Source organism: Heterodontus francisci, chromosome 35, assembly GCF_036365525.1.
Source record: "Heterodontus francisci isolate sHetFra1 chromosome 35, sHetFra1.hap1, whole genome shotgun sequence".
Taxonomy (NCBI): domain Eukaryota; kingdom Metazoa; phylum Chordata; class Chondrichthyes; order Heterodontiformes; family Heterodontidae; genus Heterodontus; species Heterodontus francisci.
Genome location: NC_090405.1, coordinates 31,213,704 through 31,231,327, shown reverse-complemented (window position 1 = coordinate 31,231,327; position 17,624 = coordinate 31,213,704). Strand labels below are relative to the sequence as shown.

Below are 17,624 nucleotides of genomic sequence, written 5' to 3'. Positions count from 1 at the left end.
TCTGCTCCGTGCTGATTCATTCTTCTTAAATATAAAAAAAATCAGCCCATGATCATGAAATTTATACGTAAGGAAATGTAACAGCTCAAATTATAGAATGCTATAGGAGCTCTACTGTTATGTTAAAATAGTATGACTATAGCCCACAGCCCTAGAAATTTACTCATTTCAGGTACATGTCCAATTCCCTTTTGCATGTTACTATTGAATCTGTTTCCACCATCCCTTCAGGGAATGCATTCCAGATTGTGACAACTTGCTGCGTTTAAAAAAAAAACTCCTGAAGTTTTTGCCAATTATCTTAAATCTATCTTCTGATTACTGATCTTCCTGCCTGAAGAAAGTTTTTTCCTATTTATCAAAACCCCTCATAATTTTCAGCACCTCAGTTTAATCTTCCCTTCACTCTTTGTGCTCTAAGAGGAAGAATTCCAGCTTCTCTAGTCTCCCCTCCCTGGGACCATTCCAGTAAATCTGCTCAGCACCCTTTCCAAGACCTTGACATCCTTTCTAAAGTGTGGTGCCCAGAATTGGACTGAATACTCAGACTGAGGGCTAAGCAGTCATTTATAAAGATGTAGCATAACTTCCTTGTTCCTGTACTCTATGCATGTATTTATAAAGCTAAGGATCCTCCATGCTTTTTTAACAGCCATATTGACTTGCCCTGCCACCTTCAAACATTTGTGTATGTAAGCCTCCAAGGCACTTTGTTCCCGCACCCGCCTTTAAAATTGTACCATTTAATTTGTTACTTCAAAAATGCACCATTCATGTTACTTGTAAAAAAAAATTGTTTAGAGTTGTGTGCTTTCATTCAATGGTGTCTGTTTTATCCAGGCGACTGCAGAAATTAATGAACTGGCAGAAGGATGCTCAACAGACATACTACACTCCAGAATCAGAGGGGAAATAATGGAGCTGGTCCTTATGAAATATCAAGGCAGGAACTGGTGTGGCCATATTAAAATAGAAAATGGACTTCCTGAAATTTTTCCAGTGTGCTTCACTTCTGACTGTAAGGATCGCATGAGCATTGATTTGCTTGTCCATGTAAGGAAAGTTTGTGGTCGTCTGGTTTTGTCTGTTTACAGCCCTTACTGGATCATTAATAAAACCTCCCGGGTCCTGCAGTATCGTGCAGAAGATGTACATGTAAAACATCCGGCTGAATTCCGTGATGTTGTCCTGTTTTCCTTCAAACGGAAAAATATTTTCAGCAAAAATAAGGTATGTATCATTTCTTTTGGATACCTTCAGGTTTACAGTAATAAAGGAGATACTTCATTTCTTAGTAGAGTGAGTAGTTATTCACAGTTTTAAAAGATAAAATACCACAAAGAAATTAATGGAATGGCATATTTTGCTAAAAACAGTTAAACCTTGTAATTTTTCTTAAGGATGCATCTTCACCATTAAGTACCTCCTCTGTTCTAAGTTTTTATTTCTATATTCACAAATAAAATAAACAACATACTAGCCTTGTTATAATTCATTAAAGTTTGAAATAGATGTAGTTGGTGGAAGACATCATGCAGAGCACAAGGGAAAGTCAGGTATTTTGCAGTTGGAACAAATCATTGGAGCTTGTTTCAGGGTGAAGAAGCATCCTTTTTGTTCATGTGTGATATCCTTTTATCTTTGCTACTAAGTAGCACTGTTAGAGGCTGAGGTAACTAATTGATGTATCGAGCAGGAGCAGGCCATTCAACCCATGTTCCACCAGTCAGTTAGATCATGGCTGATCATCTACCTCAACACCACTTTCCCACACTATCCCCGGATCCCTTGATGTCATTAGTATCTAGATATTTACATAGATATTTAATTGCTGGTGTTAGATAACACTGGAAGTGATGCTATAGGATTAAAGGATATGTATATTCAAGTTCTGTAAGGCTGGAGTACCCATGACCGCAGTGTCATCTTGTTACACATTCTGGTCCCATTCACACCCCAGCCCCTTAGCTGTAATAGTCAAAACAGCACTGGAGGTCCTTCAACCCCAACTAATGATGGATTTGCCTCTTATTGAGAGATAAGTAAATTGCTGAAATGTATAGCCAAAAAGGTTGATTACAAGTCGTAGAAAGTCTTGCTCAAACTGTCCATTTGTTGAGTCACTGTACCCTTGAATACTGTGTGTCACCCTGGTCAGCTAATTGTTGAAACATTAATGCCCTAGAGGTGATGCAGGAAAGTGCCAAGAGTAGATCACTAGTGTCAGAGAACTGAATTATTAGGAAACACTGGAAAATGTAGAGCTTCGGTTCCTTGAAGAGAGACAACTAAGAGGGGACCTTATTGGTCTCCTTATTTAAGGAAGGCTGTAAATGCATTGGAAGCAGTTCAGAGAAGGTTTACTTGACTAATACCTGGAATGGGTGGGTTGTCTTATGAGGCAAGGCTGGACAGGCTAGGCTTGTATCCTCTCAAGTTTAGAAGACTAAGAGGCGACTTGATTGAAACACCCTAAGATTCTGAGAGGTCTTGACAAGGTGGCTGTAGAAAGGATGTTTCCTCTTGTGGGAGAATCTAGAACTAGGGGTCACTATTTTAAAAATAAGGGGCTGCCTGTTTAAGACCGATGAGAAGAAATTTTTTTCCCTCAGCGTCCTGAGTCTTTCGAACTCTCTTCCACAAAAGGCGGTGGAGGCAGAGTCTTTGAATATTTTTAAGGCAGAGGCAGATAGATTCTTGATCAGAAAGGGGGTGAAAGATTATTCGGGGTAGGTGAGAATGTGGAGTTGAGGTTACAATCAGATCAACTGTGATCTTGTTGAATGGCAGAGCAGGCTCGAGGGGCTGAGTGGCCTGCTCCTCCTAATTCGTATGCTTGTATGTTCGACCTCATTGCGATGTGTTAATGGCATAATAAAGGTAAATCTGAGATAATAATTCAAATAAAAGCATAACAATAGGGCAGGAGGGCAATGGTTCAAGTGAGCTCAAAGAAACTTTGGGAGTATTTGTCCGCATGCAGTGTATTGGACACATGTTAAAGAATTCTGGCAAGAATAGTTACAACCAAAAGCCAACCAAGGAACAGCTTGATGGTCTGATGGCTCGAGAGGTTCTTGCTTTCTGGATGAGTTAGATCTGGTTTCGTGCCCATTACGTACATTGATTTTGTGCTCCCAGTGGTATAAAGGTCATCAATGTCAGATTTCTTTGGCAGTCTTACACCTACCTCTGCCTTGCCCCTCGTAGACGGTGCCTATGGGGAGGTTGCCAATTTACAGATCTTCTAGATGGCTAGAGTGGTCATACAAGTGTGGAATTGTGTGCTGTATTTTATATGCTTGCAGCTGCAGAATATCATCTGACTCCAAAAACACAGTTAAAAACGGATTTTAGAAAATTATGCTATTGTTTATGAAACAAAATTAGCATCAAAAATTTAAACTTTTCTCTGTCTTCGAATAGCACCAAGTTTTCTGCCCAAACCCAGCTCATCAGAGATCAGGGGCTTAGTAATTTGCAGTCAGAATCCCATGTCCCACTGCGCATCAGGTCATGATTGGAAAGTATAGAATATAAATGAGGGCTAAATGGCATGATAATTAGTGAGGATTTGAATAAGGCCCCACTGGTGAAAAGACAGTGTGCTACCCCACTATGCCATCTTGTTCTCTTATTCTGCCTGTTTACTTATTTTTGTCATTCATTTGATTTGCCATGAGTGTTTTGAATTGATGATCCTTAAGTATTGAATGGAAAATTATATTTTGATTCTCTTTTTGGCTTACAGATTCAGTTGTGTATATCCACCAGCAGCTGGTCTAATGGTTTCTCATTAGACACTGTGGGAAGTTATGGATGTGTCAAGTGTCCTGCAAAGAATATGGGATATTTGGTGAGTTTTTTTCAATTGAAGTGCAGTTTGAATTTTCCCAAGGAGCAAATTCTGAACAGGAATGCAGCTATGGTCTAATATTTACAGTTTAAATCTAGAGTATAGTAGCACTGTCTAGTCCAGTAACATTACCACTGCACTTCAACTACACTCAAAACATTGAAACTGTACAGGCCCAGAATGAAATTCACAACCATCCAATGTGACCCAAGGAACAGCTCACTGTATGTTGATTGTATAATGCATGTCTTCTCAGCTCTGCTGAAGCAATTAACCTTTAATCTGAATGTATAATTATCCTCTTGCACAATAACATCACTTTTCCACTTCATGCACCAACCAGCGATGTCATGCCACAATTATTGTACTGAAATACCATGTCTCAGAGCATTGCACTTTGAATCCAAATGTAAAGAGGAAGGGCTCAGCTTAAACCTAGGCTTTGGGATAGAGTTTCAATCCACAGAACTGAAGTACTTTACTGGTAAAACTCTGTGAATGAGAATAGGAACACAAGAACATAGGCTTAGGCCATTTAGCCCCTCGAGCCGGTTGCACCATTCAGTGAGATCATCGTTGATTTGCGACCTATCTCCATATACCCGCCTTTGTTCCATATTGCTTAATATCTTTGGTTAACAAAAATCTGTCATTCTCAGATTTTAAATTAACAATTGCTCGAGCATCAATTGCTGTTTGTGGAAGAGACTTCCAAACTTATGCCACCCTTTGCATAAAGAAGTGTTTCCTAATTTCACACCTGAAATGTCTGGCTCTTATGTTTAGCCTGTGGCCCCTAGTCCTAGACTCCCCAACCAGTGGTTATAGTTTCTCTTTTTCTACCCTGTTTGTTCCCCTTAATATCTTGAAAACTTTGATCAAATCACCCTTAACCTGATGACTTCTAGGCAATATAACCAGAGTTTGTTTTAATCTCGCTTTGTAATGTAACCCCTGGAGTCCAGGTATCATTCTGGGAAATCTACGCGGCACTCCCTCCCAGGCCAACATATCCTTCCAAAGCTGTGATGCCCAGAACTTGGTTTTTTTATGAGATGGGAAATTCGGGATGGACGATAAATGCAGTGATGCTCACATCTTAATTGGACCAGCCATATAAATACTGTGTCTAGAAGAGCAGGTCAGAGTCTGGGAATTCTGTGGCCAATAACTCTCACCTCTTTACCTCCCAAAGCCCCTCTTATCTTCTGGAGAGAAGGGGAAAAGAATTGGACAGGAAGGAATTTTGTGTCCCACAAGGCCCAAGTCAGGAGTGTGATGGAACACTCTCCACTTGCCTGGCTGAGTGCGACTCCAACAGCACTCAAAAAGCTCGACAGCAAGACAAAGCAGCCCGCTTGATCGGCACCCCATCCACCACCTTAAACATTCACTCCCTCTACCACCAACACACTGTGCACTGCAGCAACTTGCCGAGGCTCCTTCAACAGCACCTTCCAAACCTGTGAATTCTAACACCTAGAAAGACAAATGCAGCAGATGCATGGGAACACCACCACCTGCAAGTTCCCCTCCAAGTCACTCACCTCACTGACTTGGAAATATGTCTCCATTCCTTCACTGTTGCTGGTCAAAATCTTGGAACTCCCTCCCTAACAGGTGTGTGGGTGTACCTACATGATGTGGACTGCAGCAGATCAAGGTGGCTAACTGGGAGGTCAAGAAGTGTGTTACTTGCCACAGATTCTAGTTAATAGTAACCCCCAATATGATGATGGGGGATTCAGCGATGATAATGCTGTTGATTGATGAGGGGAGATGTTTAAATTATCTCTTTTTGGTGATGGCACTTATGTGGTGCAAATGTGTGCCATTTTGCAGCCCAAGCCCTGAATATTGCCCAGGTTTTGCTGAATGCAGCCGTAGAAAGCTTCAGTGTCTGAGGAGTGCAAATGGTGCTCACTGTGCAATCATCAGCGAGCATCCCCACTTCTGCCCTTATGTTGGAGGGAAGGTCTTTGAAGCAGCTGAAGATGGTTGAGCCCAGGACACTACCCTGAGGAACTCCAGCAATGAACTAAGACTGAAATGATTGACCTCCACAAACATCTTTCTTTATGCTAGGTATGACTCCAATCAGTGGAGCATTTTCCCCTTGATGCTCATTGATTTCGATTTTGCTTGGGCGTCTTGATGCCACACTCATTCAAATGATATCATGATGTCAAGAGTACTCTCCCCCTCATCAGTCCTTTCGCTCATGACTGAACCAAGGCTGTATTGAAGTCTTGATCTAAGATGCCCTGGTGGAACCCAAACTGAGCATCGGCGAGCAGATCATTGCGGTGTAAGTGCCGCTTGATAGCACTGTCAATGACACCTTCCATCACTTTGCTGATGTTTGAGAGTAGATGATGGGGTGGTAATTGGCCCAGTTGGGTTTGTCCTATTTGTGGACAGGACATACCTGGGCAATTTTCCATATTGTCGGCTAGATGCTACTATTGTAGCTGTACTGGAACAGCTTGGCTAGGGGGTGCAGAAAGTTCCAGAACACTAGTCCTCAGGATTACAGCCAGGATGTTATCAGGGCTCATAGCCTTTGTTGAAACCAGCGCATTTAGCAATTTTTTGATATGTGGAGAGAATCAAATTATCTGAAGGCTGGCAAATGTGATGCTGGGGACCTCCAGGAGGAGGCCAAGATGGATCATCTATTTGCAACCGTCTTCAGCCAGAAGTGCTAAATGCTTCAGCCTTGTCTTTTGTACTGACATGCTGGGCTCCACCATCATTGAAGATGGGGATGTTTGGAGTTTCCTCTCCTAGCTGGATGTTTAATTGTTCACCACCATTCACGACCTGTATTTGGCAGGCCTGCAGAGCTTTGATCTGGTAAGTTGGTTGTGGAATTGCTTAGCTCTGTCTGTCGCATGCATGTAGTCTTGTGTTGTAGTTTTACCAGGTTGGCACTTCATTATAGGTATGCTTGGTGCTGCTCCTGGCATGCTCTCCTGCATTCCTCATTGAGCCAAGGTTAATCCTTTGGCTTGATGGTAATGCTAGAATGAGGGATACGCCAGAGGAGGTTACAGATTGTGGATGAATACAATTTTGCTGCTGCTGATGGCCCACAGTACCTCATGGATGCCCAGTTTTGAGTTGCTAGATCTGTTATGAATCTATCCCATTTAGCAGGATGGTAGTGCCAGCCGCACAACACGATGATAGCCTTCCAGGTATAGTCTAACCAGAGATTTGTGTAGCTGGAACATGGCTTTACTCCCTTGTATTCCAGTCCTGTAGATATAAAGGTCAGTTTTCCTTGAGCCTTTTTGATTATTTTCTGTACTCATTTTATGATCACATTTTAATGATGTGGGTACCTGAATCACCAAAGTCCTGTTGGACCGCCACTGTTTCTAGCTTTTCACCATTCAGAAATTACCCTATCCTATACTACTTAGGTCCAAAATGGATACCCTCACATTTTCCTGAATGGGAATCCATTTGCCACCGTTTTGCCCAGTCACTTAATGTATCGATATGTCTTTTTACATGCTTCCATCTACACTGCTTACAATGCTGCCTATGTTTGTGATCATCAGATTTGGATATATGGCTTTCTGCCCTATCATTTAATTTGTTTTTAAGTACGTTGAATAGTTTGGGGCCCCATCACAAATGCTTGCAGGACATCACTCGTCACATCCTGCCAATTAGAGTCCTATTATCTGTACTTAGTTTCCTGCTGCTTAGCTAATTTCCTAACCAGATCAATAATTTTCCTTCAATTCCATGAGCTTCAACAGTAGCTGATAGTTCCTTTATGGAAGTATTTTATCATCTGTCTTGTGGAAAGCCGTGTGAATAACATGCATAGATATTCTCCTGTCCACTACTTTAGGCATCTCTTCAAAAAATTGATTCACGTTCATTGGTCATGACCTACCCTTTACAAATCCATGCTGACTCTGATCAGCTGCAAGTTTTCAAGATGCTCAGTTACCCTGCCTTTAATTCTAGACTCCAGCAATTTCCCAACAGCAGATGTTAGGCTAACTGGTCTATAATTTCCTGGTGTTCCTTGTAACCCTTCTTAAACAGCAGAGTGAAGTTCAGTTTTTCAATCTAAAAGTGCAGTTCCAGAATCGAGATCTTTGCAACATTATAGTTAGGGCATCTGCAATGTTCTCACCTACTTCCTTTAAACCCCAAGATGGAAACCATCTGGTCCTGGGAATTTGTCACTATTTAATGCCATTATTTTCTTCTTTACTGTTAGTTTGCTTATGTTAATTTTGTTGAGTATCTGTTCCTGATTTAATAGTTTCCTTGGGATGTCTGGCATGCTGAGCTCTTTCTCTACTGTAAATACTGATGCAAAGTAATTATTCAGTATGTCCTCCATTTCCTTAGTCACTGACAGTATTACCATCATCAGTTTCCAAGGGGCTGATGTTGCTCTTGACTACCTCTTTTTCCTAATATAAATAGTAAAACATTCGTGTTGATATCCCTTGAAAATTTCTTTTCATAATCCCATTTTGTAGCTCTTACCATCTGCTTTGTCACCCTTTGCTGTTGTTTGTGTCTTTACTTTTATGCTGTCTCTTACCTCTTTAGTTGTCCATGCCTGTCTTTGTCAAATAGACCTCCCATTTCTTAGTGGTATAAACTGGTTCAGTATCAGATTAAAATTTGATATTTTACCCATTAACAGATTTGCCCAGATTACTATGGTCACTCTTTGTCTCATCCCATTGAAGTCCACCAACTTAAACATTCACTCCCCTCACCATCGGCACACAATGGCAGGAGTATGTACTATATACATGTACTATATACAAGACACATTGCAGCAACTCACCAAGGCTCCTTCGACAGCATCTTCCAAACCCACGACCTGTCGAAGGACAATAGCAGCAGGTGCATGGTAACACCACCAACTGCAAGTTCCGCTCCAAGCCGCATACCATCCTGACTTGGAACTATATCGCTGTTCCTTCACTGTTGCTGAATCGAAATCCTGGAACTCCCTTCCTAACAACACTGGGAATACCTGCACCAGATGGACTGCAGCAGTTCAAGAAGGCATCTCATCACAACCTTCTCAAGGGATGGGCAACAAATGCTGGCCTTGCCACTGATCATGTCCCATGAAAGAAATGTTAAAAAAACCTTGAGATCCTGTTCTTTAATCTAGAAGGTGCTTCTTTAATTCTTTGTAGTTACGTTTTCAGTAACTTTATTCTCAATGTTTGATTCCTTATAGAATCCTCTAGGGCGACACTCCAAAAATCATATGGAAATATGTAACTGTACCAAATATATTGAACAATGACTGAGTCTTGGGCTCAGCATTGAGAGCTTTTATACTCTTTAGAGATATAGTGAGCTGTTTGTTATGAGGGTATTTGTAGGAACATAGGAAGAGAATTAGGTTCTGTCATTTAATTTGATCATGGCTGATCTGTACCTCAACTCCATTCCCCCTCTACCCCACTCCTCCACAACCCCCTTTGCTTCACATTCTGTGATTCCCTTACTTAACAAAAATCTGTTGACAAAGAACGAACAAAGAACAGTACAGCATAGGAACAGGCCATTCGGCCCTCCGAGCCTGCGCCAATCTTGATGCCTGCCTAAACTAAAACCTTCTGCACTTCCGGGGACCGTATCCCTCTATTCCCATCCTATTCATGTATTTGTCAAGATGCCTCTTAAACGTCATTATCGTACCTGCTTCCACCGTCTCCCCCGGCAGCAAGTTCCAGGCACTCACCACCCTCTGTGTAAAGAACTTGCCTCGCACATCCACTGTAAACTTTGCCCCTTGCAGCTTAAACCTATGTCCCCTAGTAACTGACTCTTCCACCCTGGGGAAAAAGGTTCTGACTATCCACTCTGTCCATGCCACTCATAACTTTATCATGGGCGGCGCAGTGGTTAGCACCGCAGCCTCACAGCTCCAGCGACCCGGGTTCAGTTCTGGGTACTGCCTGTGCAGAGTTTGCAAGTTCTCCCTGTGTCTGCGTTGGTTTCCGCAGGGTGCTCCGGTTTCCTCCCACCTCCAAAAGACTTGCACGTTGATAGGTAAATTGGCCATTGTAAATTGCCCCTAGTGTAGGTATGTGGTAGAGAATATGGGATTAATGTAGGATTAGTATAAAATGGGTGGTTGTTGGTCGGCACAGACTCGGTGGGCCGAAGGGCCTGTTTCAGTGCTGTATCTCTAAATAAATAAAAATAAATAAAATGTCGCCCCTCCACCTCCGTCGTTCCAGTGATAAGAATCCGAGTTTATCTAACCTCCTCATAGCTAATGCCCTCCAGACCAGGCAGCATCCTGGTAAACCTCTTTTGTACCCTCTCCAAAGCCTCTACGTCCTTCTGGTAGTGTGGCGACCAGAATTGCAAGCAATATTCTAAGTGTGGCCTAACTAAAGTTCTGTACAGCTGCAGCATGACTTGCCAATTGAACCTCGGTTGACCTCGGTCTTGAAATGTTTAATTGATCCGGAGCATCCAAAGTCCTTTTTTGGGAGCTGATGAGGGGAAATAGAGTTCTCGATTTCCACTACTCTTTGTGTGGAAAAGTAATTCTGAATGGCTGAGCTTGAATTTTGAAATCACTTCCACCTGTTTTGGATTTCCCCATGAACTGTATCTACCTGATTGAATCCCTTATTCATTTCAAAGACTTTGATTAGATCACCTGTCAATGGTCTTCATTTTTAGGTATATTGGCTTGTATAAAGGCTGCTTTTTCTGTTCTGATTGCAGTACTATCTTTAACGATGCTGGGAATGCTGTGTTAACTACATATATCATTGTTTTATAATGGCCCCTTCCACACACTTGAACGACATGTTCCCTGCAGTCTCTTGCTTGGAAATGTGGCAGCTTCCTTTCCTTTACAGTCAGGCCAAAATGTAATACCATTCCTTGGTTAGGAATGGCTTTTATGTATATGCTTTGCAGGCGCATGAGTAATTACGCAGATGGCATCCCAACTCCATGATGTCACTGAATTCCAAGAAATTTTAAAAGCCTGTCATTGTCAAGATATTTCTTGAATAGGGCAAAAAGTTCTTTAGAAACCTCCTAATGCTTTTACTAGAAAAATGATATAAGGTAGAAAATTACTGTAAATACGGTTGATCTTTTTTTAAATTGCAGATTGGAGTAACCATTAAGATGAGCAGTTTCAACATGACCAAAGTTGTTACCCTAACTCCATTCTACACATTGGTCAATAAGTCTTCCTATGAGCTGGAAGTTGGAGAAGATCACCCGACTGGCCACTTAGACAGTGGGAAATGGATTTATATTTCAGCAGCAGAGGTATAGTATTGGTTTCAGTTTTGAAATATGTTTGTGAAGATGGTCCATTCACTGCTGTGAGTTTGTTATCAATTGATTACTGTACAAGAATTTTTCACATTTTTAATGCATCTATATTTTGATGGCGGTAACAATTTGCGCTATATCACCTGCTTGTTCCTTTAACTGTTGATACAGTCTGATAACTATTCACAAAGAGGAATACATCAATAGTAAATCAGAAACATAAAGTACACAGTGCACTGATAGAAATGTCTAGGATACTGTTGTGTTACTGCGCAGTATTTATCAGAGTTTGTACAGAGAATCTCTCCACCATCATCACCATCTTCATTCTGCTCTCGGCCTAATAATTCCTGTGGAATTCTTCTGAGATATTAGACGTTTTCTTCCAAATATTATCTTCGCTGGATTCTGAATCTAATTAATTTGGTGACTTTTCCTAAACAAGACCACCTGGTCACTCTCAAATGTGACTGTGATGCTCCTTCCCATCCTCTTCACTGGAAAACAATCCCATCTGATTTTCTTCATTTGAGTAACTTGACTCTGAACAAAAGAGCAGCCCACTTGAATACCTGCATGCTGGTATCGCTTTCATCGATCTCACCAAAGCCTTTGACCTCATCAGCAGACGTGGTCTCTTCAGACTACTAGCAAAGATTAGATGTCCACCAAAGCTATTAAGTATTATCACCTCATTCCAAGACAATATGAAAGGCACAATTCAGCATAGTGGTGCCTCATCAGACCCCTTTCCTATCCTGAGTGGCGTGAAACAGGGCTGTGTTCTCGTACCTACACTGTTTGGGATCTTCTCACTGCTGCTCTCACATGCGTTTAAGTCTTCAGAAGAAAGAATTTTCCTCCACACCAGATCAGATGGCAGGTTGTTCAACCTTGCCCGTCTTGGAGCGAAGACCAAAGTACGGAAAGTTCTCATCAGGGAACTCCTCTTTGCTGGCAATGCTGCATTAACATCCCACACGGAAGAGAATCTGCAGAGACTCATCGACAAGATTGAGGCTGCCTGCAACGAATTTGGCCTAAACATCAAGAAAACGAACGTCATGGGACAGGACGTCAGAAGCCCTCCATCCATCAATATTGGTGACCATGCTCTGGAAGTGGTTCAAGAGTTCACCTACCTAGGCTCAACTATCACCAGTAATCTGTCTCTCGATGCAGAAATCAACAAGCACATGGGAAAGGCGTCCGCTGCTATGTCGAGATTGGCCAAGAGGGTGTGGGAAAATGGCACACTGACACGGAACACAAAAGTCCGAGTGTATCAAGCCTGTGTCCTCAGTACCTTGCTCTACGGCAGCGAGGCCTGGACAGCGTATGTCAGCCAAGAGCGACGTCTCAATTCATTCCATCTTCGCTGCCTCTGGAGAATCCTTGGCATCAGGTGGCAGGACCATATCTCCAACACAGAAGTCCTCGAGGTGGCCAAAATCCCCAGCATATACACCCTACTGAGCCAGCAGTGCTTGAGATGGCTTGGCCATATGAGCCACGTGGAAGTTGGCAGGATCCCCAAGGACGCAGCTCGTCACTGGTATCCAACCCACCGGCCATCCCTGTCTCCACTTTAAAGATGTCTGCAAACGCGACATGAAGTCCTGTGACATTGACCACAAATCATAGGAGTCAGTTGCCAGTGATCGCCAGAGCTGGCGGACAGCCATTAAGGCGGGGCTAAAGAGTGGCGAGTCGAAGAGACGTAGCAGTTTAGATTAGATTAGAGATACAGCACTGAAACAGGCCCTTCGGCCCACCGAGTCTGTGCCGAACATCAACCACCCATTTATACTAATCCTACACTAATCCCATATTCCTACCAAACATCCCCACCTGTCCCTATATTTCCCTACCACCTACCTATACTAGTGACAATTTATAATGGCCAATTTACCTATCAACCTGCAAGTCTTTTGGTTTGTGGGAGGAAACCAGAGCACCCGGAGAAAACCCACGCAGACACAGGGAGAACTTGCAAACTCCACACAGGCAGTACCCGGAATCGAACCCGGGTCCCTGGAGCTGTGAGGCTGCGGTGCTAACCACTGCTCCACTGTGCCGCCCTTGGCAGGAAAAAAGACAGAAGTGCAAGGAGAGAGCCAACTGTGTAACAGCGCCAACAACCAATTTTATCTGCAGCGCCTGTGGAAGCGTCTGTCACTCTAGAATTGGCCTTTTATAGCCAATCCAGGCGCTGCTCCACAAACCACTGACCACTTCTAGGCGCTTATCCATTGTCTCTGGAGACGAGGAGGCCAAAGAAGAAGGTATAGAGCTCTCCCCTAGAGCAGCATTTAATGTGAATGGTTAGATAAATGTCGTAAATATTAGGACAGAAAGCTCATACCAAGCTTTACGTCAGGTTTAATAACTGGGTCCCCAGTCAAGATGCTTGTTCACTGTTTAAGCACCTCACTGTTTTTGTATTCAGTTGCCATATGTGCAGGGACTTATTCTTGTAACTGGCTACATGCCACCATCATTCCACTCATGTCTCAAATGAAGATGAAAATCAAAATTTATATTGAAATTCAAAGCCATTTGTATTTGTCAATTTTCAGGTTTTAAATTAGTGGATTATGGAAGGGGTTAGTGTAGTGTAATTAGATAGATGTGTGATATGTGACAAAATTGTGCAAATTATTAAGTGTTATTTATTAAGTTTTTTATTAGCAATATTTCTAGCCTAAGGTTGCTTAGTTTTTTCCAGCAAGTTTGTGCTGTCAATTGTGTACAGTAAGGGAACAATGTATCTCAGCAGTATGGCACAAACACTCAATATGAAGTTTTACTTTTTCCATAGAGGGTGAAGGTAATACTGGCATGGAAATCTAGTAAATTTGGCAGGAGTTGTTGCAGATACAGAACATGTTTTTTAATATTGCAGCTTCTTTTGATTGGAGCAAATTATTTTGGCTGTTTTGTACATGGAATACATTGTCAACCATATTAAGTTGGTATTTTTAGCTTTGTATCCATTAAATAACCAGTTCCTCCCATTGAGTGGTCTTAGGAGCCCACCACCAACATTTCTGTAATTTTATTACAGTGTCTTCCTTTCTGGCCTGAAACATCATCAAACAAGCTTTGTGTCAGAGTGGTTGGTTCTGAACAGTCATCAAAAGCTTTCTTCTATAATAAGCAAGACAATGGCACATTGTTGAGTCTTGAGCATGTGGTAAGTTCATGTGTTTTATGTTGTGTTTATATTCTCATTGATGGCAGAAATTGGGTCTACATTTGCAATCAAATGTTGGGGAGAGATCTAATACTGCCTGTTTTGCTTTGAGTGCCAAGTGCAAGATTATTACTGTCCTGTGAGGGCAGTGGGAGGCAGAAAATGGGAGAGAAAAGAAAGCAAACAATTTTAGAAGCAAGAATGGTCATTGGGCTCAACAGGCTGACCCTTTTTCACTGATCTGAGTCCCCCTATCTGCCTTTTATATCTTATTCTTCCATCCTCCTTTCTCCAGCAGCATATCAAGTTGCTTCTAGAACACATTTGTACAATGAACTTTATTGATGTATTCATTCTATTCCTCAAAGAACACAAGACAGTTTCAGTAATCTACCGTGTTAACTTGGTGAAATGAGGAGAAATGGGTCTCCAAACTCTACAGGACCTGTTCAGCTGCTGTCAGTTATGAGGCCAATAGTGCCCATGGCAGAGGTTACTTATTTTCCTGTAATTACTAATGGTGCTGTCATTCATTATTGCATCAGATTGTCGTACTGATCTAAATCTAAAACACATTATGTAAAAATGGAATGGCCAATTTTTGTTTGATTTTTATAGCATGCAAACAGTCAACATGTCAGTCAAAAATATCCTAATACTATTTTTGTCTGTGCTTTATTGAAAGGGGCAGATGGATAGATAATTTTGATTGGGGTGGTGATATGGGGTTCTGTTCTCCATCTATCCAAATGACGTACAAGCAAAGGTTTAATGGCCAAGTGGCTGCATGCCCTGTGATTCGTCAGCTGCATGTTGGAAGCTGTGATTCATACACAGTGAATACTGAAGGGTGAAAGGAAATTTTACAGTCCCCACAGCTCCTCTCCCAGCTTGACGTACACTGCATGGTGGAGCAAAGTCCAGACAGGTGAAACACTTAGCTGGAGATGTGGCAGAGAGCTGGGAGTAGTGGGGAGGTAGCTGGGAAGAGGTTAGGGAGCCTGCAGGCAGCTAGGTTGAAGATGTGGCTGCAGCTGGAAGGGAACATTGATGCTTGGGGTCAGAAGGATTATGCAAAAGAAGGGATTTGTGGATTCAAGGATCTTGAACTCAATGCTTTGGGGAACTGGGAACCAATTAAGGATGGCAAGGAAGTAGTGATGTGGGAGTGAGACTTGGTGACAGATAGGATGTGAACCCCTGGTCTCTAAACATCCACACTCCACTAATTTGTCATTGAAACATCAGACAGAATATGGGATCTTTGTGCCTGTGGCAGAATCATTAGAGACAGAAGAAAAACTAGACATGCAGGACCATTGATTGGCTTGATTCTCCTTGTAGAATCATCACCTGAACTTTCAGCATCTCAGTGAACATACTGAGTGCATTTTTAACAAATGACTGCTTGTACCACTTAAACGACTCGTGGCATCATAGTCATTAGGGCACAGAAAGAAGCCATTTGGTTCATTTGAGTCCATGCAAGCTATTTGTAGAGCAGTCCAGTCATTCCCATTTCTGCCAATCTATCCTTGTGGCTCTGCAAGCTTATTTCCCCTGAAGTGTCAATCCAGTTTCTGCTTCCACCATCCTCGCAGGCAGCAGTTCCAGGTCATTGCCACTCACTGCATAAAAAAGTTCTTCCTCTCATCTCCCCTGTATCTCTTGCCCAAAACTTTAAATCTGTGTCATCGTGTCCTTGTACCATCAGCTAATAGGAACAGTTTTGTCTGCCTTTATCTAAATGTGTCATACTTTTGTACACCTCTATCAGATCTCCCCTCAATCTCTTTGGCTCCAAGGCGAACACACTCAACTTCTCCAATCTAACCTTGTAGCGAAAATCCCTCATCCCTGGAACCATTCTGGTAAATCTCCTCTGCACCCTTTTCAAGGACCCTAGCATCCTTCCTGAAATGTGGTGATCAAAACTGGCTGCAATACTGTAGTTGTGGCTGAACCAGAGCTTTATAAAGGTTCAGCATAACTCCCTTGCTTTTTATTTTTTACTCGATACCTCTGTTTATAAAGCCCAAGGTCCCATCTACTTTGCTAATTTCTCTCTCAATATGTCCTGCCACTTGCAAAGCTCTATGCACTTGAACCTCCAGGTCCCTCTGTTCCTGCACACTCTTTAGGACGGTGTTATTAAGTCCATATTGTCTCTCCCTGTCCTTCCTGCTAATATGTGTCACCTCACATTTCTCTGTATTAAATTCCATCTGTTACTTTTCTGCTAGCCTATCTATGTCCTCTTGCAGTTGATTGGTATCATTCTCATTGCCACACCTCCAAGTTTGGTATCATCAGCAAATTTCCTACTTTTACTCTGTATTCCAGTATCCAAGTAATTTATATATATCAAAAAAAGCAGTGGTCCTCATGCTAACCCCTCGGGAACACCACTGTCGACCACCCTTCAGTTGAAAAAGAACCATTTACCATGAATCGCTGTTTTCTGTCCTTAGTCAATTTTTTATCCAGTTGGACACTGACCCTTCTATTCCCTGAGCCTCAATTTTGTTAACCAACCTTTTATGTGGTGCTTTGTCAAACGCTTTCCTTAAAATCCATACAGACAACATCCATTGAATTCCCTTCTTCAACCTTCCCTGTTACTTCATCAAACATTCAATTAGATTAGTCAAGCATGATCTTCCCTTTTTATTTCTTTTTAACCATGTGTGTGCCTTAAACTGGGTTTTTCAGTGTGTGCTTTGGCTAAGGTGTTCATTACTCTGTCATTAACACTCTCTGCACTAATGCTTTGTCTTTCACCACACCATGAGCACACTCTTTGCCTTTGCCCTATGACCTCCTTGTCAGTTAATCTCTCTGGCCCTCTGTCCAATCACATCTTCCCTTTTGTTCTCTTTCACCCCCACCCCTGCTTTATTTGCTTAAAACCTATTACATTTCTAACTTTTGCCAGTTCCGATGAAAGGTCACAGACCTGAAATGTTAACTCCTCTCTACACCGATACTGCTAGACCTGCTGTGTATTTTCAATACTTTGTTTTTGTTTCAGATTTCCAGCATCCACAGTATTTTGCTTTTATTTTGCAAATCCATGCTGGCTTCTCTTGAGCTAATTAGCTCAAACCTCTCCAAGTGCTCGTTGATTTTTTTTTTCCCTGATTATTGTTTGTCAAACTTTATGCACCGATGTTAAACTGACTGGCCTGTAGTTACTAGGAATGCATTTATACCCTTTCTTGAATAAGGGTGTTTGCCACACTCCAATCCTTTGGCATC

The 17,624-nt window shown here is 42.1% G+C and overlaps 1 protein-coding gene across 1 annotated transcript in view; it reads left to right on the top strand.

Moving 5' to 3' along the window:
• Positions 1-17,624, top strand: part of vps13c (vacuolar protein sorting 13 homolog C) — a 355,084-nt gene that overhangs the window by 258,939 nt on the left and 78,521 nt on the right. Inside the window, exons 59-62 of the mRNA XM_068015185.1 lie at positions 841-1,230; positions 3,752-3,856; positions 11,000-11,164; positions 14,238-14,366. Coding sequence (XP_067871286.1) covers positions 841-1,230; positions 3,752-3,856; positions 11,000-11,164; positions 14,238-14,366 — 789 coding nt within the window. The remainder of the gene's footprint in view (positions 1-840; positions 1,231-3,751; positions 3,857-10,999; positions 11,165-14,237; positions 14,367-17,624) is intronic.